The sequence below is a fragment of the Macaca fascicularis genome, chromosome 18, assembly GCF_037993035.2.
Source record: "Macaca fascicularis isolate 582-1 chromosome 18, T2T-MFA8v1.1".
Classification (NCBI taxonomy): domain Eukaryota; kingdom Metazoa; phylum Chordata; class Mammalia; order Primates; family Cercopithecidae; genus Macaca; species Macaca fascicularis.
Window position 1 is genome coordinate 58,181,395 of NC_088392.1, and position 26,889 is coordinate 58,208,283.

Below are 26,889 nucleotides of genomic sequence, written 5' to 3' on the forward strand. Positions count from 1 at the left end.
AGTTAGAGCCCTAACATCTAGGAATGTATCCCCACACTAAACTGGGTAAGTGTGCACGTTTCTTGATTGACTCTCTTCTGTTAGTTCTAATGAGTTTCCTAGTGAACGCTATTTTTGGGGGTAACAGTATAAACTACAAATAACAATAATTTTTATAACTTTCTTTTCCTTACTTTTACCTCTTAATTTTCTCATCCACATGCATTAGCTAATTCTTACCAATCATGTCTTTTCTTGTTATTTGAATGGAGATAATCCTACATTAATCATGTTGATCCAACTTGTTTAAGATAGCTCTTTACAAAATCAGAACACATCCTCTTATTCCTATTTTATGAAGAGTTTTAATATTAGAAATTGTTTAATCATATCAAATGCTTCCTAGCCTCTATAAAAGACACTGTACGCCAAAAATGTATGAAAACTGCTCAATCCCATTAGCTCTTAGAAAGGTACAAATCAAAACCAAAATGAGACATCACTATGCTCTACCTGAAATGGTAATAGTAAAATCAGGTTGGCTACAGAAAGTACTGATAAGAATGCGAGCAACTTGAATTTTTAAATGCTGCTGGCAGGAGCATAAATTGGTAAAACCAGTTTGGGAAAGTGTTTGCCAGCATCTCTTAAATCTGAGTAGACACACATCATAAAACCTGCAATTTTGACTACTAAGTATATAATCAACAGAAATGCATGCACATGTGCGTATATTTATGCTAGTTCAATTTATTATTGACTCAAATTGAAAAGCAATGTTCATTAACAAGTAATATGATAATAGATATTTATATAATCACTCTAAAAAAGAAAAGATACTGTATTTTTTTCTTTGACTTCATATGTCGAATTATGTCAATAACTTGCTTAATGTTGCCAGGTGCTTCCATTTCTAGCTGTTTCATATTGGTCATGGCAAATTGGTATTACTACTTTGCAGACTGAAAAGGTTGGTTTCTTTCTCTCTTTTGAATAGCTCTGATATACCTAAACTTATTATTATTATTTTTTTACAGTAACTTAAATCATTCCTGTGACCATAAACTTGTGGATTTTAGCTTAAGAGAGGACCTTGCTATTCCAGAATTCCTGTTTCAGACACAGAAACACTGAAATCCTTTATCAAATTTACCTGAATCCTATTTCTTAATTCAATATTAACCCATTAAAGCTTAGAAACTATTTTCCCTCCAGAATGATTCAGTCACTAAAACAACAGACCGAGAAAATTTTATGAGCCTTATGACATTAAATATGATAATAAATGAATAGAAAATAGTCTAGAAATATTCTTCATTAAAAGTTATACTCTGTATCATAATTACACTGCTTGAATTGCTTCTCTTGGTCACAGGTATAAGATTCTTGATATGATAAAAGGACACTTTCATAGCAAACTACCTTTCATCTATATATTTTATCTTTTGCTTTTGTGAGTCATTCACCTATGAAGATGGCTCTTTTGATAATATGCTCTGGATGAGTTAAGGTGAACTAACTTGTATTCCATTACACAAAACCCGATATATATATATACACACACACATATATATAATTTTGTGAGAGGTTAAGACTATGTTAATCTACTCATTCAATAATTACTTATTGCCCTGTTTTTGTGCTAGGTTCTAGGATAGTAACATATATCACCAAAATAGAATCATGTTCAGAAAATGACTTTTTAAAAAATTTTACTTTAAGTTCTGGGATACATGTGCAGAACATGCAGGTTTGTTACACAGATATACATGTGCCATGCTGGTTTGCTGTACCTGTCAACCTGTCATCTAGGTTTTAAGCCCCACATGCATTAGGTATTTGTCCTAATGCTCTGTCTTCCCTTGCCCCCGACCCCACCGACAGGTTCTGGTGTGTGATGTTCCCCTCCCTATGTTCTCATTGTTCACCTCTCTGAGTGAGAACATGCGGTGTTGGTTTTCTGTTCCTGTGTTAGTTTGCTGAGAATGATGGCTTCCAGCTTCATCTATGACCCTGAAAAGGACATGAGCTCATTCTTTTTTATGGCTACATAGTAAGAAAATGACTTTTAAAAGCATTAAATGACTGGGGACTGGGCGTGGTGGCTCACACCTGTAATCCCAGCGCTTTAGGTCAAGGCAGGCGGGTCACCTGAGGTCAGGAGTTTGAGACCAGCCTGACCAACATGGTGAAACCCTGTCTCTACTAAAAATACAAAAATTAACTGGGCATGGTGGTGGGCGCCTGTAATCCCAGCTACTCGAGAGGCTGAAGCAGGAGAATTGCTTGAACTCACGAGGCGGAGGTTAGAGTGAGCCAAGATCGTGCCATTGTACTCCAGCCTGGGCGACAAGAGTGAAATTCTGTCTCACAAACAAAACAAAACAACACAACAACAACAAAATATTAAATGACTGCAGGGGTTGGGCATGGTGGCTTATGCCTGTAATCCCTATACTTTGGGAGGCTGAGGCAGGCGGATCACCTGAAGTCAGGAGTTTGAGAGCAACTTGGCCAACATGGTGAAAACCCATCTCTACTAAAAATAAAAAATTCGACAGGCATGGTGGTGGGCACCTGTAATCCCAGCTACTCAGGAGACTGAGGCTGGAGAATCGCTTGAACCCAGAAGGCATAGGTTGCAGTGTGCCAAGAGATCGAGCCACTGCACTCCACTTTTTATAAAAGCCACTTTTTATTGAGAAAGTCTATCTCAATAAAACAAACAAAAAACTCCCCAAACATTAAATGACTGAAGGTAGGCTATTTTGGCCATAATAAGTTAATTCTTTTGAACTGTGTCAAGTAATCGTTCTTTTATCCTTTTAAGAAAGATGCATGTGTCTACGAGAAAGCTATCTCTTGAGATTCTCAGGAGTAACACTGTGTAGAATTCAAGGAGGATCTAGTATTGCGGATACTGTTTTGTCTGTTCAGTAGCCAAGTTTATGAATTTTCTCTCTAGGGTTGAGTTGCCCAGCTGGTATGCACAATACCTAAGGTGCCCTGTGTGTCTGGGTTACATAGGTGCCAAGACTGATTTCCCTCAACCTTCAGGGGGCTGCCTGAGACCCAGACAGCTTAAACCTCAGGTTGGTGAAGGCAGCCTCTTTTTTTCTTGTTTTCTTGCTCCGTTGCCCAGGATGGAGTGCAGTGGTACGATCTTGGCTCACTGCAATCTTCGTCTCCCGGGTTCAAGCAATTCTCCTGCCTCAGACTCCCGAGTAGCTGGGACTACAGGCATGCGCCACCATGCCTGGCTAATTTTTTATATTTTTAGTAGAGATGGGGTTTCACCATATTGGCCAGGCTGGTCTTGAACTCCTGATCTTGCGATCCACCCGCCTTGGTCTCCCAAAGTGCTGGGATTACAGACATGAGCCATTGCGCCTGGCCTAGCCTCTTCTATTTACCCTGGTGAGTGCTTATGTATCATCCCTTACTATGGAAGTCAGTGGGCACCATGTTGTGTGACTGGACTCTTCAGTCTTCTATCTTTGCTTCTCCTTGTCTGCCTTCCCACCTTCCAACCTCATGGTTTTCTGAACAAATTCTCATTTCTGTTGGGCTGGCTTCTTTTTCCAGTCAGCCTAGGATTTGCTGGCCTTGAGTCCAGTCAGTGGCTACTGTTTGGCAGTTCAGATCCCCTGTAAGGCAAAACCAGCAATCTACTGAATAAACCTAGCATTAAGCTGAGAAAAAATAATGAACAAAGCTAACACCATCCATTAATTTTCTCATTTTGACTTACCAACTGATGACAAGCAAGGACTAGATAGTGGGGCCTTCACTTTATGTACCAGTTTTTTCCCTATCAGTGTACCATGTAGTAGTATACTTTATATAGTTTCTTGGCAGAGAGGTCTAAGGCAAAATTGGTAAAGAAAGTTTGAAATATGGATTATGTATATTTATTTCTAAAAAATGAAAAAAAAAATACATGAAGAAAACACTTACCCTGATAGGCAAAATAATCTGTGTGAAGATGAGAGCTGGTGTGGTTTGTAGTAAGGGCAATGAACTAGGCTGATAACATCTGGGCTTTTTTCCCAGCTCTGCTACCTTTATACTATGTGACCTCAGGCCCGGTATTTTACCTCCCTAGCTTTGGTTTCCCCATCTCAAAAGGACATAATAATACTTGCCATACCAACCCCAAAGGGATGTTGTGAAAACGATATCAAAGTGGTTGGAATGCTTGAAAATGCTAGGACATTCGTATGATGTCAAAGAATGATCTTGGATCCAAGATCAAAGAGTTGAGGCACTTTGAGATTAGTAAGAAATTTGGGTCAAATGCTGAAGTAGGGCTGCTACCACTACAGCAGTTTTCTTTCAAAATTTTAACTACAATACAGAATTATCATAGAGTTATATATTATTTCACATAAATAGAATTATTAAAATTTGGCTTTAAAGTGATCATATTTGTTCTGAAATGGAAATCTTATTTAAAATTTATTTTATATAACCTAAATAAGATACAAGGACCAATATCATTTTTCTCACCAGAGATCTGACCATATTCACAATGCAAATTTGTATTTATGAGAAGTATCTGTACCACAACATTTTGGAATTACATATGTATATATACATATATATACTCAATTATACGTATATAAATATTCCATTTGATGAATCATGCCAATGTCTTTTATATGATCTACAATTAAATACAAATTCAATTGTCTAAGCATAATTCATCAACCTAATAATTTTCTTTAGCTGAGTCTCAGATGCTGAGACCATGCATTTAAACAGATATAATTCCTATCTTTAATCAGTGATTGTAACATGAAGATCTGAATCTTTAGCTACCGTAAAAGTGAGATTCTATATGCTATTTCCTTTCATTTCTTTCCCCAATTCACTGAAAAAAATTAGATATTTTTATTTTACCATGCTCACGAGCAAATTCAAAACACAGTGTATATTGTTCATCCTCACTCAGATAGCACAGACCAAGTAAAATGTCATCCATCTCATTAATAAGTACATTTTTCTTTTTTTTGTTTTAATTGTAAACTCTGCATATACTTATTAATACAACTAGAAAACCATTAATTATGACTTAATTTATTCCATTTGATACCCAAATATTTAAGAGCATGGTGTCCCTAGTGGACAGAAAATAATAAAAGGAATACTTGGTGGTAAAAAACTTAGAACAAAGCCATTAAAAAATATTTATTTCTGTCTTACTGTTGTAAGTTATATCTTACTATTATAGGATTAAGATCTTTTTAATGGCATTGAAAGATAGACTTTTAGATTTCTGCAAGGTCATTCCTCTGTTATGGGGCTTATTTGGCTCCTGAGGAAATATCAGTTGATATTGTGGGTTTGGAAAGGCTCAGTTAGCATTTCTTGGGCACTCAGTATTTAATCTATCTCTGTTTTAAACATGAGCTGAGACCCTGAGGCATCCCTCAGACTATTAGAGACAGACTTAACGGGTGACCCACTAGGAAATTTGGTGTTTAAACAGAAAGAGATAACCATCATTTGTTACTGTGGACAGAGAGTGACTGAGAGATTTCTAAAAATATATTTTACATATACTCAAATACTACTTACCATGTGCCAGCCTCTCCCATGCTCTTTACAGGTATTGATTCATTTAATTTAATCCTCACAACAATGACTGCACGGACTAGGCTTGTTTTCTGGTACAACAGATAAAAGTCTACTCCTGGGGAGAGATAATCAGTCTTAACAAGTACCGTGGGGGACACTTGCCAAGAGATAGGGTTAAAATTAGGAGAGATACCGATGGCAGTCATCTATGCCAGCTAGGTTCATCTGTACAGTCTTCAGATTTCTTAAAGATGAATCATCAAATTCTACCATGTTACTACTTCTCTCTTAGTTTTATTGTAACCTTTCCTTTGAATAAGCCAACCTTGCCTGAGAAGAATGGTCTACTACTAGGTCAGCAAAGGTATGTAACTCTCTTTTGACTAGTGGTATGGTGGTATTTGCTTTGTACTCAACCAGTCGAACTGATGCAAATAAAGAGAAATGAAAAGTCAATGGGATTGGAGAGGGGAATACCACAATTTTTCCTTCCTCAGCATTCATGACTTCTTTTGCTTGCATAGGTTTTCTTTATTTTACAAGTGAGTTTCCTTTTAATGTTGTTCCACTTTGCATTTCAAATTTCCCTTAAGCAACTAAAAACGTTACAATATAGTGTCATTACCTTTCACATTAAATATCAAATTAGCCAAAGAAGTTGAGTTGTGAGTACTCCAACAAGCAAAATATTAAAGAATGAATTTCAACTTGCTGATTCCACCTAGTGAACTAACGGGATATAAGGGAACCTCTTACTTTCCAGACACCATGCTTAGCATTATGCACAGTTACCCATTTAATCTCACAGCCTTGCAAGGGGGTATTATATCCACTGTTTGAGGGTGGAGAAAACAGGCTCACACAAAGTAGTAGCTTCCAGGGGTCTCACAGTTAATACTAATGAAAGGCTTGGGCTTATAAATTAGGTGTTTCAGGTTCCACATTGCACAGCACTATCTCAGAGACTAGGGCATGGGCATCGTGATAAAAACGTACCAAATTTATTGGTTATCAACGACAGTTCCATTTGCAAATACTGAGCAAATAATGGCAGTAGGGCATCCCGCCATTTCCTGCATGATTAGTTGAAAAAGAAACACCTGCGCACACATATTTGAACAATGTGATATGGCTAAGGACCTGGACAAAGTCAGCTAGCAGGAAGAAGCATTTGAACAAAGGGTAGACCACGGCCTAGGACGTGGATGAAGACACCCGTCCCTTTGCCTCCTGAAGCAAGATGGGGCTGAGGCGCTCAAGGGCCTATTGGCTTCCCAGAAGCCTTTTCAGCCCCGCCTGAATACAGCAAGGTCGACCCAGGGTTCACCTTCAGCGGTGAAGGCAAGTCCTGGTATAATGGACGCACATAGGTCCGCGCCACATCCTGACACAGTTTCTACAAGAAGGGGGGTATGGGAGGGGGGATTCGTTAATCCAGGTCAGAAATACACCTTGTTCCTCGAGGGAGGATTTTGGAAGGAAATTCCACCCGCGAGGTCTCCTTTTGGAGATGCCCTTTTCCTTTCAGGTACAACATCCTTCATTATGTACCCCCAGGGTAGAATGTATCCGGGGCTCGCAACGCGACCCTTAGTCCCCAGCAGTGCGGCCACCGCCGGGTCCCCGAGCGGGCGGGAGCAGCGGTGACGCAGGAGGCGGCGGGGCCCCGGTGCGGCCGGCGCGAGGAGGGGGCTGCTCGGCGCGGACCTATCAGGACGCGCGGTGTTTCGAGCGCGGGGAGGGCGGCGGCCTCCAGGTTTCCTCCGGGCCCGGCGCAGCGCCGCCTGCCGAGTTCCGAGCGAGCGCGCGGAGCCCGCGGGGGTCTCTGGGCGCGCCCGCCGGTCCCGGTTTTCCTCCGCAGCTCCCCCGCCCTTTCACGTCCGCCTCTTTCTCCAACCAGACGCGGCTCCGACGGCGCTCGGCCTCCTGCTCTTCGGGCTCCCCGGCTCAGCCCGCAGCGCCCGTCGCCCTGTCGCTCTTCGCCTGGTGTCCGCGGGCCCGGCGGGGGCGCCTCACCCCGGGCGCGCGGCGGTAATGCCGCTGCCGCCCTTGCGGCCAGGCAGGCAGCTGGCGGCGGCCGGAGTCGGAGCGCGTTCGTCGCTGGCCGGGACGCCGCCCTGGCCTGTGCTCAGCTCCCGCGGCGGCCGCGGGGCGCCGGGGCCCGGCGCGGCATGAGGAGGAGGCTCGGTGCAGGCGAGCGCCCAGCTCCTCGGCCCCCAGGGCCCCCGCGGGCCCCCGCGCGTCGCGCGCGCTGGTCGCGGCCCCGGCGCCCACGCTAGCCCCGCGCAGGCACGAGACGCCGCAGCCTGGAGCAGAAGGCGGAGCAGGAGGCGGCGCAGGCCTGCCGAGCGGACGCGGGCGGCACGGACCCTGAGCGCGGAGCTTCGCGGCAGGACTCCGCCGGGCGCGGGTAGCGGTGCCGGGCGTGCTGCAGTTCGCTGCCCCTCTCCGCAGGGGCGCCGCCGCGCGCAGCCTGCGCCTCTCCCCACCTGCAGCTCCTCCTCCCGCCGCTGCCAGGCGGAGAAAACGCGCCTCCTTGCCCTTCCCCGGCCTCCTTGGGTCCTGCCGTCCCCAGGCCCCCAGCTCCCGTCCCCTCTCCCTCCTCCACTTCTTCCCCCTCGGCCTCCGCGCCTCCCTTCCCCCGACTCTCTGGCCCCCCATTCATTCCGTCCGTTCCCTCCCATTTCCTCCTTTCCGCTCGGGCCCTCTCCCCAGAGCCTCCCCGCGCGGATCCCGCTGCAGTCTCGGGGTTCTCAGCACATTTATGGAAGTTTAGGGCCTGGACAGTGGCCCCGAGTCCGGCGTGAGAGCGCAGCCTGGGCTGCTGGCCGGGAAGAGGAAGATGTCTGTGCTCAGGCGGATGATGCGGGTTTCCAATCGCTCCCTCCTCGCCTTCATCTTCTTCTTCTCCCTCTCTTCGTCCTGTCTGTACTTCATCTATGTGGCCCCGGGCATCGGTAAGCACCGAGACACACCCTCGCTTCCCCTGGTCACACCACAGCCAGCGCAGGCTGTTAAGGATGTTACTTCTGGGGTTTGGAAGCTGTTTAAACAGGGGCCCGCAGAAAAGCGTTTTGTTTTAAATATTATTTCAGAAGTGTCAAACTGCTTCAGGGCATGGCTTTGGTATGTGTTTTGTTAATTCATGCCTTTCGTTGATGCGTGTTTGTTAATAAAGTAAAAGATTGCATTAAATAGACATAGCAGAATTAGTGTGATGGCCCGGGATGCCCTAGTCGCTTTCTTGAGTGTTCATGACAGCTTTATCCATTTAATGTTAAGTCTTTAAGCCTAAACTCAGTGCTTAATCATAGTTTTATTCAAACACTCTCGGGTATAAGAACTGGTTGTAAAAATATGGAGGAGCCAACAGCAGGGAATGTGATTGAGTCCAACGATGTGTGTATTCTAGGGTCCTAGGTCGCTTTTTTAGAATGGGGTCAGTGGACATTTGTGCCATACTTGGGGAATTTTAAGGCGATGAGTTGTCTATAAAAACAATGCTCCTTTATTTTAGTCTGCTTGAGTCGAATTTTCAAGGGTAGGTTGCCTTTGCTACCTGTTAGGATGACTTCTGAGAAAATAGTGATTAAAATAACCATTATCTAAGGGAACTTGTAGTTTAAAATGTTAACCTGTTTATAATTTTTTGGCCTTTGGTGCAAAATACACTTTTGTAAAACTACTTGAATTAACTGTATTACATATTCTAATTCCTTGTCCCCCTTTTGTTGAAAAGGAGCCAATGCGGCGTTAATTATAGTGAATGAAAAATAGGAACTTCACATGCATATTAAAATAGGTCATATTTCCAAAACTTTTCTGAGTTTCTCCTGGCTATTATGTATTTAATGTTCAATTACTTAGTAACAGTGACCATCTCCTCTCATTTCTCCTTACACACTATGGTCGTTTGAGCCAGTGCTGTTTGTTCGGAGTTATCTAAAAATAAAATGCCCCTTACAGAGTGAAAACACCTGCAGAATTTTGAGACGGAATGATCAGGGTATTGTCTTGACTGTAGTAGATTATTGTAATGAATTGCAGCCGGGAAGGAAGATGGAAACCTCACCCAGACTGCTTCATTTCTTAAAATTACTATGAGACTTTTCCTTTAATACATTTTTGGATTCAGTGAGATGTATAAACTCAGATGATGATGTTTGAGAAGAAGTGGATTGTGAAATGATGTATCCCAAAATAGAAGTTTTAGGGTAAAGTTTGAAGAATATTTTAACATTATTGCAGTTTTCCTTTAGGCCAGAAAAAAAACAAAAAAACCTCACAAAAACCTACCCCTTGAAGCCTATAGTACAAATGACAGTGGTAGCTTAGTGGATTTGATATTATCTAGATATTCAACAAGGGCTTGCTTTATTTTTTGCCCTTTTGGAGTCTTATAAATTAACTCTTCATTCTATAGCAATTTTTACTTTCTCATGTAACTCTTCAAAAGTTCGGACATCTTTGGGGTATGTTATTTTACTAGGGATTTAACTTTGAAAGATTTTGGAGAAAAAGTTTTTTTCACACTTACATAACAATTTTCCCACTTTCTTAGTATTATGAGTAACATGTTAGTTATATTACTCAAAAAGCTAACCAAAGGAAATCAGAATTCTAGTCATCCCTTTTTTTTAAAGTTAGTGCATCAGCATATTATTTGTAGGTTCTTAATTTGTGTGAAATACTAATAAATTTTTCTTATTTGAATGCTTAATGTTTGCCATGGAACGGTCACTGATATAATGTAAAAATTTTGGCAAATGTCTTGTAGGCAATTAGATTGACATGGCTTAATCTACTCTGTTTTTGTAGGTCTTATAAATGATAGTAAGTTATTAAAACCAGTTAGAAGAGTGTAAACCAAAAACTTATAAAATGCTGTGAACTTGTCCAGCTGAATCTGTTTCCAAAACCCTGTACCATTTAGCCAAAAGAAGCCTCCTTTTTAATCTTTTGTATCTTTAAGTATTGGGAAGCAGTTTTCCAAAATTCAAATTTTTGCTTGAAAGTTTGAATTTTATCATTGGTAACAAATACTGTCAGTTTTTCTTGAAGTGTCCGGCTCACTTTGCTCATTTTCGAGAAAATGTAGGTCAGATACACAAGTTTAAATAACCATAGTTTTTCAGTTGTTCTTTCAAGGAAAAATGATGTTCCCTGAAACATGTGGCTTGTTGAATTCATACTGCAGCAATCAATCAATTGCACAAGTGCTTCAGATTTCTTATTTATGAGACATATCCAGAAGTAATTAGGTTCTTATAACTAGTTTTTATTCGATGTATGTAGATTTTTCTTGAAATAATAACTTCAAGAAAACAATTCATATTTTAGCCTGAATTACATCTTGGGGCAAAATGTGTTTATGACTAAAATATGTGTTGTATGAGTACTTTTTATGTGCCCTAAATAAATGTTTCAAATCTCCTCTGTTAAGAAATTACTATTAATCCTACCATATCAACCTGTTTGGTAGACTTTAATTCTATTTCCCTACTTTTCTGTCCTGAGCCCTGTGTCCCAGGTAGATCTTCTGTCATTTTAGTTCCTCCTCTTTGCCATTGTGAGCAGATACATCACAGTTGTAAACAGCATAATCTGTTTAGTTTCCAGTGTTTTCAGATGTTCCTCAGCATTTCTGGACTATTTGGGTTGTCAACTGCAGTGAGTTCCGTGGAACTCAAAGCTCATTATTTTCAAGGAAACATTTTTCTTGAAGTGTCTAATGCATACAGGAAACACAGGGATTGTCTTTACATTATAAACCTTACTACTCAGGGAAACTGGATGGCAGACACCTGCCCCATCACCACACCATAGGAAGTCCATGGACAAATTGCTCCAGTCCACCCAGTAGAGGCCAGAGCCATAAATTATTTCTTACTCTTTGTCTACCTTTGTGCATGACTGCAACGATGAGTGCAGTTTCTCTCCAAGGTTTTGACTTGGCTGGATTGAGAATAGAATTGCATTTAATAGGAAACCTTTATTAATATAACTTCCAATATAACATAGTCATTTTCTTGCTGTCATATCAAAGATGAGCTGACTTGTAAGTTCATTCAACAATGAGTGGTGCACCCAAGAGAGGCTGGACATTGTTTGAGGTATGGAAGATAGATGACTAAGACTTAGTTTCTTCCCTGAAGTACAATGGGATGAGCCCCATAAAACGGCTGTAGTAAATCGTTGGAAGGCATGTGGTGGGGAGTGAGGGCTGGTTAAGGATTTCCAGAGGAGAAAGTGGTTGAAATGGAATGGATATGATTTATCTGGACTGAGCAAAGGGATCGTAGTCAGAGGGAACAGCATGAGCAAAGCTTCTAGAAGATGGGAGTAGCTCCATCCAGCTACTGCTTAGGGCTTGGAGTGGCACATGGGCCAGGTTATGAAAGGTCTCTAGGGCTCCAGTGCCCAGCCCTGGTGTTCAGATGCATGAGGTGTTTAAAATTCCTGGCAGAGAGAGACTGGTCTTTGTTCATACAACTTTATCAAAGCTGTCTGTGATTACAAAAACATTGATAGTGCCTGTAATCAGTGGGGCAATATAATGGGAGGAGATTACATAACTTCCCTGGGAGTGGGAATTTCACTGTCCATTTGACTCACCAGAAGCCCTGACCTTTCCTGGACACACTGATGGGCTGTTTTGCTCTCTGGGTAGAGGTGAAATCTGGTGGGGCCACTTTGGTCTGACTTCTCTGGACCCTTAGAGGAATTATCTGGCTGAGTGCTTTGTTATTTGGGCCTCCCTGGGGTGTGTGCCCTGCTGGGAATGGTGGAGGTGATGGGGACCGGTAGTCAAAGTGTGGGGTCTGTGTGCAAGCATGTGTGTTGTGGGGGAGGTATCTTAGGTCCTTTGCTCAGAGTCCCTCTGGCATTTTGGCTGGGGTTCTTCCTGGGCTAGCACAGAAGGTAGCTAGTTACCCTGCAGCTTTGTTATAGCCCTTTAGCCTCCTGGCCCTGGCAAGTGGGCCTGGCTGTGTTCTTTGGAGCTGTTATAGTCTGCTTTGTTTCAAAGGTCTTTCAGTTTTATTCACCCAGTGCTCTGATCTGCATGACCCATTTCAGGAGTTCAGATTTGGGCCAGGGTACTGGGCATGTCTTTTCTCTGGGCCTCCCTTACTGGCCACATATCCCATGCTTTTTTTGTCTTGTGAGTAGCAGGAAATGTCACAAGTTTTGAAAACGATGCAGTCCATTGTTTTAGAGTGACCCTTCTAGCATGAAGGTGGGTTATAGGGGGAAATGGACGATAGAAGATTAGAACCATTGAGGTTGGTAGTTCATCAGGGCAGAATTGAATGGATGGGAATAGTGGGTTTGAAGAAACAGGAACAGGTTTAAGATGAGGCTTGGATTCTAGCTTAGACATTCAGGTAGCTATTAGTAGGGAGTATAGAAAGGCACGTCTTTGGGGGGCTATTTTGGTTTTAGAGAAATGGAGTTGGGATCCCTGTGTGATATCCAGGAGGAATTAGTAGGTAGGCAGATGGAAGTAAGGGCTTGCAGCCCAGGTGAGAGATTTGGTTGTCCTCCTCATGTAGGTGAATGGTATTTATCTATTTATCCTCCAACACGCCTGAGTAATAAAACTCACTTCTGCAACTGGAAGTGACTCACTGTGTTACTTCCTCTGGAACATGGAATCACAGGGGTTAAATTGGAATACAGAGGAAGACCAAGTATAGTTTCAGAGTATCCGATGAGATTTGCTACCCTCCTTCTCACTCCCTGGCTTTGTTACAAGAGTCAGTGGGTCCACTTCACACTCAAGAGATGAGTTGGCCTTCTTCGAGATTGTTTGCACAGTCAGATTGCCATTCCTGAGTAGCATATGTAACTCAGCTATATCTCTTTAGTGTAAATTAATCCAAATCTCATGGCCTTGTGGGAAATTAGGCAATATTGAACGGAAACTTGATTCATTGAAATCTGGCAATGCTAACTGCTATTTTCCACCTTAGCCTTTCTTTTACAAATACATTTGGTAGGTCTGTTAAACAATGTGGCAGAGTAAGGCAGTGATGGGTTTTTTTCTGCGGCAGTGCTTATCATTACTGCCTTTAATGTTTATTAGAGATAAAAATAGCCATGTCTCTGATTACTTTTAGAAGAGAAACTTCTAACCTAGGTTTGTAGTGTCTGTATGTAATAGGTATTCCAAACACTATTTGTAATTTGCTTGGGAATAGAATGCATTTTCCTTTTGAGGCAGTGTGGTACACAGTAGTTAATTTGCTAACCCATCCTGTGGAAAGCCTGTTTCTCACAGGTTCTCCTGCAGGGCTTCTCAGAGCACTTGTTCTTCTGGGCCTCATCTCTGATGGTTGTAGCTGTGGCTTTTCCTCTCACCCTCAGAGCCCTTGTGTTTGCCCCTCTCTCCAAGATCCCAAGGCCAGGGGAAACTTGGGCACAGAAGCATTGGTTTCTGGAGCCAGAGCTATGGGCAGAGCAGCCCCAGGAGTAAAATCCCAAAGATAGCCCACCGCCTTGTCCATATTTGGAGATCCACGTCTTCCCTGCCACACCCCTGACCCCTTGCCAGTAGGGCTAACCTTGTTTGTGAAATGAGAGAAGAAGGACAGACTCTGGAAGATGGCCACTTGCCTAAAGTGTCACACATCACTGTTGGAAGAGCTGAAGTGTACACCTTAGGATTCCTGACTCATTCTACTGTGCCCTAGTTGAAGGAACTAATCATTTTTGTCCTGGAAAATGGAAGATTTTGGGGAAATACAAGCTCTTTCTTCTTCAGTTTGAAGGAATACTGTATAGACAAGCGATGAAATTTTTTGGATAGCCTAAGTTAGTATTGAGGGTAATTACAATGAGGCAGAGTTGAGGCTTATTGAAAAGAGAGAGAGAAAAAAAAGACCAACCTTCTAACCGACCTGCAATCAGTGAAATAAGTGGCCTTATGAGTGCTCCTTTCCTTACACATTATCAGGTGAGGGTAGATGACCGCCTCTTAAGGCTGTGATTACTCTGGAGAGGGTGCTTTGTTTGGGAGACTGTACAGACCTCTAGGATTCCCTTAAACACTGGTGCTCAGTGCTGTGTTTATACTGTGTGCTTAGACTCTGCAGCACCCTGGCTTACCTTGCAAAAGGGCAGACCTGCTCCTCCACCTGTCTCCCACCCACATTGTCTTTTGTGACTCCTTTTCCCTTTCAAGCCTGCCTTTCATGTTTGTCTTAGGTAGAAATGTGGAGGTGGGAGGGGAGGCTGAGGTGAGACGTGTGGGAGGAGTGATTTTTCTAGAGCTTGGGTTTCCTAGCTCGCCCTTGGGAGTTCCTCAGGCCTGTGTGTTTGCAACATTCTTTTTCTAGTCCATTTTCTTGGCCGCCTTGGACCAAGCTGGCTTTTGTCACAACTGCCTGAGTCTGTGGTTTGCCAGCCTAAGCAGAGCAGGTTGTCCCCACCTCTTTGCCTTTCTCTTTTCTCCTTTCCCCCTTGTCCCTCTGAATCTGTTTCGCGTTTTCTTAATTCCTGGAGGACACGGTGATTTAATATTTAAAAGGCGTTTTCATTCAAATTCTGCCTTTTATCAGGATAATAACAAAGAGAATAATATACAAGTAATATAGTGATTCAAGTTGAAGATCGATTCAAGTGAAGATTGAGAGTAGGTTTTCTGAGGATACCCATAATGCCTTTAACATGCCTTTGGAAAATTAGGCATTTACTCCAGTTATAATGAGATATTTTTACCTTATATCTTGGGCCCACTGGAGACTTTCAGGTAGCACCCTGATTCTGTTTTTCTTGAGCATTTACATCCTGTATTGGGCCAGTTTGATTTGCTGTGTTTCATGGTCAGACTGCCTGTGGACATAATTATTTTTGGTCTTAGCAGAATTTAGCTCAGTTTGGTTTAAGATACAGCAATACCCCTCTTCAGTTGAAATAGGAGAGCTAGCTTAAAGGATGTTTATGTCAGTAATTATATTTTTGGCTGTGTAGCACAGCAAAATGTTTAGGAAAATATACTTGGTAATTTCAAATCTTAATTTTTAATTTTTTTTTTCTCCAGAAATGTATGACTTTTTGCTTGCATCTTTGTTTTTATGTTTGATTACTTGAATTAGTGAAAGTCTTTGGCTTCACCAAATTGTTGTGTTATATATTCATTAAGGATGAAACAGATACTCCTATGTCCAAATGAATTGTGGTATATTCAAAAGCTTTGTAAAAGAAGATACATTTAAGGCCGGGCGCGGTGGCTCAAGCCTGTAATCCCAGCACTTTGGGAGGCCGAGACGGGCGGATCACGAGGTCAGGAGATCGAGACCATCCTGGCTAACACAGTGAAACCCCGTCTCTACTAAAAAATACAAAAAACTAGCTGGGCGAGGTGGCGGGCTTCTGTAGTCCCAGCTACTTGGGAGGCTGAGGCAGGCGAATGGCGTAAACCCGGGAGGCGGAACTTGCAGTGAGCTGAGATCCGGCCACTGCACTCCAGCCTGGGCGACAGAGCTAGACTCCGTCTCAAAAAAAAAAAAAAAGAAGATACATTTAATATAAGTTAAACTGATTTGGAAGGAAGGGTCTACTGTTTTACTTGTTACAAATGTTATGTTTAGAGAATTACTACAAGAAATAGTTTTCAAGTATGAATGTGCTTGAGGCTTATTTAAGGTGATATAAGCTTATTTCCCAGGTCTTGAAGATTCTGAATCTGATTCATTTTTAACACATACCCAGATGATTCTGCACACTGGAAACGATATTTCTGAAAAATACCCCAAATGGTAGGGAAAAAATAGTGCTTCCTACTTTTCTAAATTGATTACTTACATCATTTGATTTTTTTTTTTTTTTTTTTGGAGACGAGTCTTGCTCTGTTGCCCCAGGCTGGAGTGCAGTGGCTTGATCTCAGCTCATCGTAAGCTCTGCCTCCCGGGTTCACGCCATTCTCCTGCCTCAGCCTCCCGAGTAGCTGGGACTACAGGCGCCCGCCACCACTCCCGGCTAAGTTTTTGTATTTTTAGTAGAGATGGGGTTTCACCGTGTTAGTCAGGATGGTCTCGAACTCCTGACCTCGTGATCTGCCTGCCTCGGCCTCCCAGAGTGCTGGGATTACAGGCCTGAGCCACTGCACCCGGCCGATATGGTATTTCATAGAACTAATCTTACCTGTTGAAAACCTAATTAACTTGTTTATAACATCATGTTTTACTGGCAATAGAGATGGCTATCATCGTGAAGAAACTTTTCCTTCAGAAGAGAAATGGACAGATACATTATTTATGCCTGCCAGGATCATGTGTTCCTTTATGAGTCTGCAGTGACTAGGTGATTGGGTCCTGGGTTATCCTAAATTTGTTTAGTGTTTTTAATTATTAGAAAGAGACATTGTAATTCACTTAAGAGCAGTAAAACTTATTAAACTGTATAGCATTATAGGTTGTTCAGTGGAAGTAATTTCAAAACGTTTCCTAGCATTTGGCTCGAAAAGTCATTTTTATAATATCTTTACAGTAGTATATTTAAGTAGCTATCTGAAGTTTGTTACTATAACATGATATCTTGATTGAATACTATGGCCTGTTTTTATATATTTGAGGCAAATGTTAATATGATTTTACTGAAATCTTGTTACTATATTGCCTTCCTGATAATTAAGTTAATTGCTCAGAAATTATGACTTCTAATTATAGTGCAATTTTCAGTTTGACTCATAGGAAGATAAATTGGACATTATTTTCATTTGAATCAAGAGACCAAAGGTAGAGAATTAAAAGGTGCCTTGTTTACTGATTTGAAAATATGCCTTGAAAGTCTTTGAAATTCATTTCCTACCAGTTCCCTTCTCTGATTCTCGTTTTAGGCTCATTTTCCTTTCATGAATACTAAGTTGGAATTCTGAAAGGTATTTTAATTGTGAAAACACAAGTAAATTGAAGATGATTATAAAACATATTCAAATAGTTCACATTTTACTTCATTTTGATAGACTTCTTATATATTCTACACTTATATACTCTGACATCACCAATTTTCAACAATTTTATAATGTTTCCTGGGCCTGCTTATTTATGGCTTGGTCTTTTAGTCTGTAATGTCATTAAGTGAGTTTCCTGATTAGATTTTTAAGATCTGTTTAATTGCCTGCATTCTTCCTTCCCTGATTTCCTAATTTCCTCCTGATTCCACTTTCCGCAGTGTGGTTCATAACTCTTAGGGTTCCTGTCGTGCTTTAAAAAAGCTATAGAGTTATTTTAAGTGAATTATACGGTGCGTTAGCAAATGACAGGGCTGATAGTTATCTTTTGTTAGATAGTGTTTTCATATCACTAGGTTCGGAGTCTACTTTTTGAATTATCAACTAGGGTTAAAGTAGGCTGAACTAATGATCTGGTTGTTGCAAAAGTCCTTCTGATGTTTTAGACAGTTTGTGCGTTTGCAGGATCTTCGTTCTTTACAGAGGAAGCCAAATGGCCCCTTAACTTTTGGCATTGCTTGGTAAACGGTAGGCACTCAATAAACACGTGGATAAACATGTTTCCATCCTGAACATTTTTAGCAAGATCATTGGAAAAGTCAGTTTTTATTAAAAAATGTTTAACCTTGATCAGTATTCCAACACAAAGAATCTCCAGAAATAACTTAAGATTGTTAAACTGCAGAGTGGAAGTTGTAAAGACACCTGTTACAAAGATTTCTTGTCAGTTTTTATGTTTGCATCTGCAAAATCTGCAAAGCTTGAGTTAGCTAAGATCTGAAATAGATCTCCCATATGTGATCATTGTATTTGTTGTTTGATAAAGTGGGGCTCTGAACACAGAATTCTTGCAGACTTTGTCAGCTCATAACTTGAAAAGTAGAGGTAAGGATGTTATATGTTAGTAATAATTTGCACTGCAGATTTCCTTGAGTCCATACCTGGTTTTAAATTATTGTTACCATGGTCAGACAAATAGTACTTTGACATAAAAGAATTTTTTTTTTTTTAAAGCCTGGCACATCCTTGATGTTTGTTATTTTTTTGTTTTTAATCCAAGTAGTACCCATCTTCCTTAGTCCTAGCTGTGGTATGAATAATATTTCATGTATAGTCTGGCCTAACCTTGGGGTTTACACCATAGTTATTGAAGATAACATATTTTTCCTTTACCCACATGGATGAGTAATTCTTGGGGATTTATTGAACAAGAGGCTAGATGTGGAAAGAAGAAAATTTTTCAGCGTCAGAAACAGATATTTAGATTATCATAAATTCTTAGAAATTCTTAGAAAGAGATACCTGATTCACATATCTGTAGTTAATATTGAGTGGTGCATTCAGATTTTTACTTTTGTCTATATTATTTCCTGTGTTCTGTAGATAATACAGGAAATCATTTTCTCTTCTGTAACTTTTAAGGATCCCTTCTGGCTTTCTCCTCCTCTTTGTATTAAAGGAAATCTGGTTAATCTCTCATATGTTCACTTCCCTTGTTGTAACTTTTTACAATGAAGATTTCTTTTTCCTTGTCTCTCCCTCTCCTCTGTGGCCTTGAACCAAGGTTTCTTCCAAATCCCTTCCCCTCAGAGTCACTCAGGCTTGTGCTTGAATCCTGAGTTGTTAATTCTACCTGTGTTAATTTTCTTTTGAGTTTGTTTTCTCATCTTCTAATGGACAAACTTGTACCTGTCATGGGGTGGTGTGTTATTTTCCTAGGGCCGCCGTAACACATTACCACATAACGGCTTGAAATACCACGTTTATTTTCTCAGAATTATGGAGGCCAGAAGTCTGAAATTAAGGTGTTAGCAAGACAGTCCCTCTGGAGGCTCTGGAGAAAATCCTCCTCGCGATTTCCAGCTTCAGGTGCGTGGTGGCCACATCACTGCCTCTGTCTTCACATTGCGTGTGTGTGTGTGTGTGTGTGTGTGTGTGTGTATGTGTGTGTGTGTAATCTCTCTCTACCTTTCTCTTAGAAGAGTGCTTGCCATTAGATTTAGGGTCCACCTGGGTAATCCAGGATGATCTCCTCATTTCAAAATCCTTAGCTTAATTACATCTGGAAAGACCTCTTTCCAAGTGTCACATTCACAGGTCCTGGGAATTAGGGTGTGGGCATATCTTTTTGGGGATTTCCATTCAACAAACTCCAGGTGGTTGTAAGAATGAAAGGAAATATAGTTGTATATGTGTACTTACATATATTTATATGTGGACTTCAACTCAGTGCCTGACCAAACTCAGCACTTAGTAAATGTTAATTCATCTACTGCTCTTCAGAAACCTATGCCCGTCAAGCTTCTATATCCCTGGAAGATTTCAGCAGTCAGTGCTCAGTTCTGAATGTTCCCTTCCACTTTGTCCCCCACCTCCGTCCTCGTTGGTGACCACCAGGATGTCTAGCTCTTGTCTTCTGCCCTCACTCCGCCTGGCCATGCCCTGGGTGTCAGCATAGCTGTGACTTGCTCTCCTTTGCACCTCTCCAGACTGCAGCCTTCTTAACCTTCCGCTTCTAGAGGTTTCTCACCTCTGTTAACAGTTATGTCTCATCCTCACAATGACTTCTTGTCCTCTCACTCTCCTTTGCTTTTTTTTAAACTCTCTATCCCACTTAGCCCTTCCTAACTTCCGTTACTACCCATCTCCACTCAAGGCAGATTGTCATTCCCTGGGTGTGCACCGCTGCTGTGCACCTCAGAGCCTCTGCTTAAACTTTCCCACCAACAGAGTGGTTTTCTCTCCTTCCTCTTGCTTCCTTTTAGTGCCTGAAATTATTCACCCTTTCTTCTAGTTTTTTCCAGTCAGGCTGCAGACATGCTCAGGGCCCTCCTCTTGCAGAAAACCTTCCCTTGACCTTGCTAATCACTTGTTTGCCTTTTCTGAAACTTGCTGCTTTCACTTTGTCAGTGTCCACTGAAATCTTTACTATTTTCCTTTTGTTTCCACTGCTTCCTGAAGCTGCTGTCTTGAAGGCTTACAGTGATCTCCTATAGGCTTTTCAAAGAGGCTGAATGGTATGATGGTCAAGGGCTAACTTGCTGGAGCCAGACTGCTGGGATTTGAATTCTGGCTCCACCACTTCCTAACAACTATGTGACCTGCAGCAAGTCATTCAACTCCATGCTTCAATTTCTTTATCTGTAAAATGGAAATAATAATAGTACTTGCCTTATAGAGTTGCTTGTGAGGATTAAATAGGTTAGTGTATGTAAAGTATGCTTGACAAAGAGAGTATGCTGAATTTTTTTAAGCTGTTGTTTTTAAGTCCTCTTTAGCATCTGCAGCATTTGACATGGTTGACCTCACCCTCTTCTTTAGTCCATTAGCTTTTTCACTGTGTTCAAGCTGAGATTAATTCACTTTGGGATCTTTTATCTTTGTGCTGCCTATTTGTGGTCTGTCTTCACCTTTTTATCTCCCTTTTGGATAATTTTTCCTCTGGGAATTTATCACGATAGTTCCAGCTTTTACATTTATTGAATGTCTCTCCAAATGGTATTTCTAGCCCTCTTTTAGCTTCGGTCCTACATTTATAACTGCATCCCAGATTGCCTGACCAACATCATCATCTCCCTCTCAAAATCATTTATTCACATGACTTTTGTTAAGAGACCTGGGAACTGTGGTAGCATGTCATAGCAGCTAGGAACAGAGGTGTCAGGATCACAGGCATGCTGCGCTGGTGTCCTGCAAAGCCCAGGAAACAGTTCTGGATCCCTGCAGGCAGGCATGTTCTTCTTGTCTTGAATCCTTGCAGCACTGTTAGTGAGCAAAACTGGATGTGGAAAGGGGCTGGGAGGCAGTTTTATAGCAGATGTGTCCCTTAATTTCCTTAAGTGAAGAATTAGACAAGTTCATAAATCTCTTGCCTTGCAAACTCGGGATAGAATGCCTGGCCTAGAAGCTTTCATAAACTGTTGAAAATAGGTTTTATTATTTTTATTTTTTAAATTTTTTGAGATGTTATCCCCTGGGAAGCAGAACTGGTAAATAAGTTAGATTTATGTCTCTCAATGCAGAGTCAAATAGAAAATGAATGAAATTAGAGAACAAACAGCATGGTTTTAATTAAGCAGTGGTAGGTTTCCCTATTTGTTTTCTGAGATGAGGGTTCTTATAAATTGGAATAGAAAGACAAGGATTTTCTCTACCTAAAGACTTGCCAATATGACATTACATTTTATTTTTTGCAATCTATCCATCGGACAAAGGGCTAATATCCAGAATCTACGAAGAACTTGAATTTACAAGAATAAAACAACCCCATCAAAAAATGGCAAAGGATATGAACAGACACTTCTCAAAAGAAGATATTTATGCAGGCAACAGACATGAAAAAATGCTCATCATCACTGGTCATTAGAGAAATGCAAATCAAAACCACAATGAGATACCATCTCACGCCAGTTACAATGGTGATCATTAAAAAGTCAGGAAACAACAGGCTGGAGAGGTTGTGGAAGAATAGGAACGCTTTTACACTGTTGGTGGGAGGGTAAATTAGTTCAACCATTGTGGAAGACAATGTGACTCCTCAAGGATCTAGAACTGGAAATACCATGTGATCTAGCAATCCTATTATTGGGCATATACCCAAAGGATTATAAATAATACTGTGATAAAGACACATGCACACATATGTTTATTGTGACACTTCGCTACAATAGCAAAGACTTGGAAAAAACCCAAATGTCTATCAGTGATAGACTGGATAAGGAAAATGTGGCACATATACACCATGGAACTATGCAGCCATAAAAAAGGATGAGCTCATGTCCTTTGCAGGGACGTGGATGAAGCTGGAAACCGTCATTCTCAGTAGAAAACTATCACAAGATCAGAAAACCAAACACTGCATGTTCTCACTCTTAAGTGGGAGTTGAACAAGGAGAACACATGGACGGGAACATCACACACTGGGGCCTCTCGGGGGTGTGGGGTTTAGGGGAGGGATAACATTAGGAGAAATACCTAATGTAGGTGACGGGTTGATGGGTGCAGCAAACCACCATGGCATGTGTAAACCTATGTAACAAACCTGCACGTTCTGCACATGTACCCCAGAACTTACAATTAAAAAAAGACATTACATTTTATACTACTACTGATAAGCAAGTTTTGGGTTTGGGTTAACATAGTTTTACGTTTGGAAAGCAGACAATTGGAACCATTCTCATGCTGGTTTAGTGTGTCTTGCAACCCTTTGACATAGCACTTTTTTCCTGTTAACGACCACTCTCTATTTAAACACAGCTTCATTCCCTAACGGGTTTTGGTCTTTAGGGATTAAACCCATGAGGACCATTAACCTGAGGAATGTAACTCAGCTGTAAATTATTTGGAATAAATAAATAGATTTTCCATTTGGAGAAATTGGTGTCTAGCTTAATTTTGGTCTTCATTTGTCTAATGAATAGTAAATGCACTCTTTTTCACCTTTGTTAGAGGTACCATAAAAAATCATTTTTAAGGCCAGGTGCGGTGGCTCACGCCTATAATCCCACCACTTTGAGAGGCTGAGGTGGGCGGATTGCCTGAGCTCAGGAGTTCGAGACCGGGCTGGGCAACATGGAGAAACCCCATTTCTACAAAAAATTAAGTGGGCGTAGTGGCAGGTACCTGTAGTTCCAGCTACTTGCGAGACTGAGGTGGGAGGATCGCTTAAGCCTGGGAGGTGGAAGTTGTGGAGAGCCAAGGTCGAGCTACTGTACTCCAACCTGGATGACAGGGTGAGACCCTGTCTTAAAAAAAAAAAAGAAATCATGTTTTTTAACGGTTTTGTTACCTACAAGTTAGATAAGTTCAAAAGTTGTTTCCAGGAAACACAATAATGCATATAATGCTCCTACTTAGCATCTCATTTCTTAGGCCAGGATCAGTCCTGGAAGTAGAACTTTTTTGCCTTAGGCTGAGTTCTAGTACTTTGTAGCAGGTTTTCTTTTCACAGTTTGGTGTAGCACAAATATAAGATGTTTATATTACTGACAACAAATTTCATATGTAACTTTAGGATTAAATAATCCAAGGTGTTGGAAACCAGGTGTCATTAGTAATCTGTGTGATGCTGCCCCACCCACATCATTTCAGTTGAACTTTGGGTCTTCATTTTGGCCGAGTTGTTAATGTTAGCTTGTCTTTTATTGAACATTTTCCTGCATTTTTGTTGGCCGTTCTTTTAGTTTTCTTTTTTCTCTTCGTGTCTTTTCTTCCAGTTTTTCATAGTTATCAAAGATGAATTTATTGTTGTAGATACTTTCATTATTAAAAATTAATATGGATTAATTCAATTAGAAAAAGTCTAAATGTACAAGAATGGGATCAGGAACTAATACATTTAAAAATAGAGGAAAATAGAATTGAGATATTCAAGACAGATTATTTAAATATAAGCAATGGAATACACAAATATGACAAGTCTTATAAAAATAAAAGGGAGTGCTTGCTCTGGCAGCAAATATACAAAAATGGGAACAATACAGAGAATATTAGCATGGCCCCTGCATAAGGATGACATGTTTTATTTTCAAATTTTACATAGAAAAGAAAAGGGAGAAAATAATTAAAAATCAAAAGTAGAGGAGATTCAAAAATTATATAAGATTATGCATAGCTTTACCTAATTTGAATATCTCAATGAAATTGTTGAATCTCGGGGACGAAATACTCCAAATTGAATCAAGAATAAGTAGAAACTGAAATACATCTAATACAGTTTCTGGCAGAGGGCAGGCATTCAACAAATCAACAAATTGAATACATGAACAGAGAGGAATTGGAACAGGCGTCTGATTACAGCTTTTTTTTTTTGACAGAGAGTCTCGCTCTGTCACCCAGGCTGGAGTGCAGTGGCACAATCGCCGCTCTGCTCACTGTAACCTCTGCCTCCTGGGTTCAAGTGATTCTCCTGCCTCAGCCTCCCAAGTAGCTGGAGCTACGGGCATGTGCCACCACGCCTGACTAGGTTTTTTTTGTTGTTGTTTTTTTTTGTTTTTAATTTTTTAGTAGAGATAGCATTTCACCATGTTGGCCAGGCTGGTCTCATACTCCTGACCTCAAGAGATCACCTGTGTTGGCCTTCCAAAATGCTGGGATTACAGGCATGAGCCACCACGCCCAGCCACATGACATCTTCCTTTTATGAGAAGTCAGTTCAAACTTTTAAGGGCTTAATATCTGCCACACTGTATCAGTTGTTTCAGAGTTCAGAAAATGACAGCAATGTGTACAGTCTATTTTATGAAACTAACATTAAGAACAAACCATAGATGGCGAAAAACCCAAAAACCTTACTTATGAATATATATTTAAATTGTTATGAATAAGTTTTTCCCCCATATGGTCTATTAATTATTTTCAACTTTTATTTTAGGTTCAGGGCATACACGTGCAGCTTTGTTACACGGGTATATTGCATGGTGCAGAGGTTTGGAGTATGATTGATCCTGTCACCTAGGTAGTGAGCATGGTACCCAATAGGTAGTTTTAAACTTCTGCCTTGCTTTGTCCCTCCCTCTTCTAGTAGTCCCCAGTTTCTGTTGTTACCATCTTTATGTTCATAAGTACCCAGTGTCTAGCTCCCACTTAGAAGTGAGAACATGTGGTATTTGGTTTTCTGTGCCTGTGTTAATTCGCTAGGATAATGGCCTCCAGCTGCATCCATGTTGCTGCAAAGCACATGATTTTGTTCTTTTTTATGACTGTGTTCTTCATTCTTTTAAAGTCCACTTAAGTACAAAAATGTAGTCAAAATGTGTTGTATTTGTATTTGTAAACTAGTATAGTAAATTCAGGTGTAAGCAAGTTAAATCTAATTACAGGACTACTTTCTAGAAAGCCTGTAGACATGCTCTTAAAAATGATACCTGTAAAGCTTAGGTGAAACCTGGATTTCTGTTTCTCTCTTTTTTCTGGAGGTGAAAGAAAAGTTTTATTTTACTCTGTTTTTCTAGTAGTTTTATTTATGCTCTGCTCGTATGTACTTTGAGCAAGTTCACATTTACATAAGAAGTGGGAAAGACGGTAGTAAACATTAAATTTCTCTCATCCCTCTATTCCATCTGGAGAAACTAGAGCAGGACTTAGAAAATTAATCAGCATTCTTAATTTTTTTCATTCAGCATTCATCTTTTGAGAGTGTCATTACTGTATTCAGAGACAGCTTATGTTAAAATTGAGTCATTAACTGAGACTTGCAGTTTCTTGGTTTTTGCCATGATAGTGAGCCTCTGCCTTTCATCTAAATGGAGTTTATGATTTTTAGCTTTGTGTTTAGAGACTTTAAAGAAGAATGCACTGCTTACACAAGTGCCTTGTGGAAACGAGGAAACTGAGATCCAAGGAGCTGTACAAAGTTATGCACAGCGCTAACAGAATTGGGACCAGGAAAGGAGTTTCTTACTTAGTTCTGTGCCTCTGGGGAGTCTGGACATCTCAAAAGTTAGGGATTTTTGTGATAAAGCTTTGTCAATTTACCAGTTTCTCCCAGCAGAGGAAATTTGGAGCCTATTTTTGAAGCACTTATTGTGAAGAATTAAATTGACTCGCTTTAAAAATACACATTGATTTTGATTTTATTTGCTTTTACCCTGCTGGTAGATAGATTTGTGATTGAAAGGGAGTGTAAAAGTTTAATTAACTCTTAGAAGTTTCCCAAAGAGATACTTATCCTAGATCACCCCTGTCTGCAAACACATCAAGAATTTTCAGGACCATTGCAAGATCTTTGTTCATACATTATGGGATTTATAAGGAATCCTAGCTTTTGTGAAGTTTTTGGTAGGAGGAAATTAATATTATAATTAGAGAAACTGAATTATAACTAAGATTGAGTACTTGTAATAAAATGCCTTTTTGAAATTTCTAAGTATATTTTATAGTAGAAAATCACTTATGGATATGGGGTTTCATTATAATATTTTAGTTTGTTCAGTTTCCTTTTATTTGATAGGTGGATATTTCAACTTTTTTTGTTTTTATTGCTTTTAAAAAATCAGTTTGTTTTTGTCAGTTTTTATGGTAGGCAATATTTTGTATTTCTCTTTTCCCTTTGGACGTGCTGATTGAGTCAGTTTATGTTTATTGGGCACTTCACCAATTCTGAATATTATTTTATTAAATATTAAAGCTTACTGAGTTATGACATTTTTTCTCTATTTTTCTTTTATAGCCAACACATATCTCTTTATGGTACAAGCTCGAGGTATAATGTTGAGAGAAAATGTGAAAACAATAGGTCATATGATCAGGCTGTACACAAATAAAAACAGTACGCTCAACGGTACAGGTAAGACTACTTCCTGCTTAACCCCTTGTCGTCACAAAGCAGTAAACCAAATCTTTTACAGTCTGTTCTGCCTTCAGGTAACTTCCTGTTA

At 40.6% G+C, this 26,889-nt stretch overlaps 1 protein-coding gene and 1 non-coding gene across 7 annotated transcripts in view; both read left to right on the forward strand.

Moving 5' to 3' along the window:
* Positions 1-7,348: 7,348 nt before the first annotated feature.
* Positions 7,349-26,889, forward strand: part of B4GALT6 (beta-1,4-galactosyltransferase 6) — a 65,067-nt gene continuing 45,526 nt past the window's right edge. For 3 of the 6 annotated variants that reach the window (XM_005586965.4, XM_005586966.4, XM_074022673.1), the window contains exons 1-2: positions 7,349-8,516; positions 26,682-26,798. In XM_005586965.4, the coding sequence (XP_005587022.1) occupies positions 8,402-8,516; positions 26,682-26,798 (232 nt within the window). In that variant the 5' untranslated portion in view covers positions 7,349-8,401. Of the gene's footprint in view, positions 8,517-19,287; positions 19,382-26,681; positions 26,799-26,889 lie in introns of all 6 variants that reach the window. The other 3 variants (XM_015440064.3, XM_045377902.2, XM_015440063.3) reach the window with 2 other exon arrangements.
* LOC123570168 (U6 spliceosomal RNA) lies at positions 23,955-24,057 on the forward strand. The gene has a single exon (XR_006694160.1). It is a non-coding gene; the product is annotated as a U6 spliceosomal RNA (small nuclear RNA).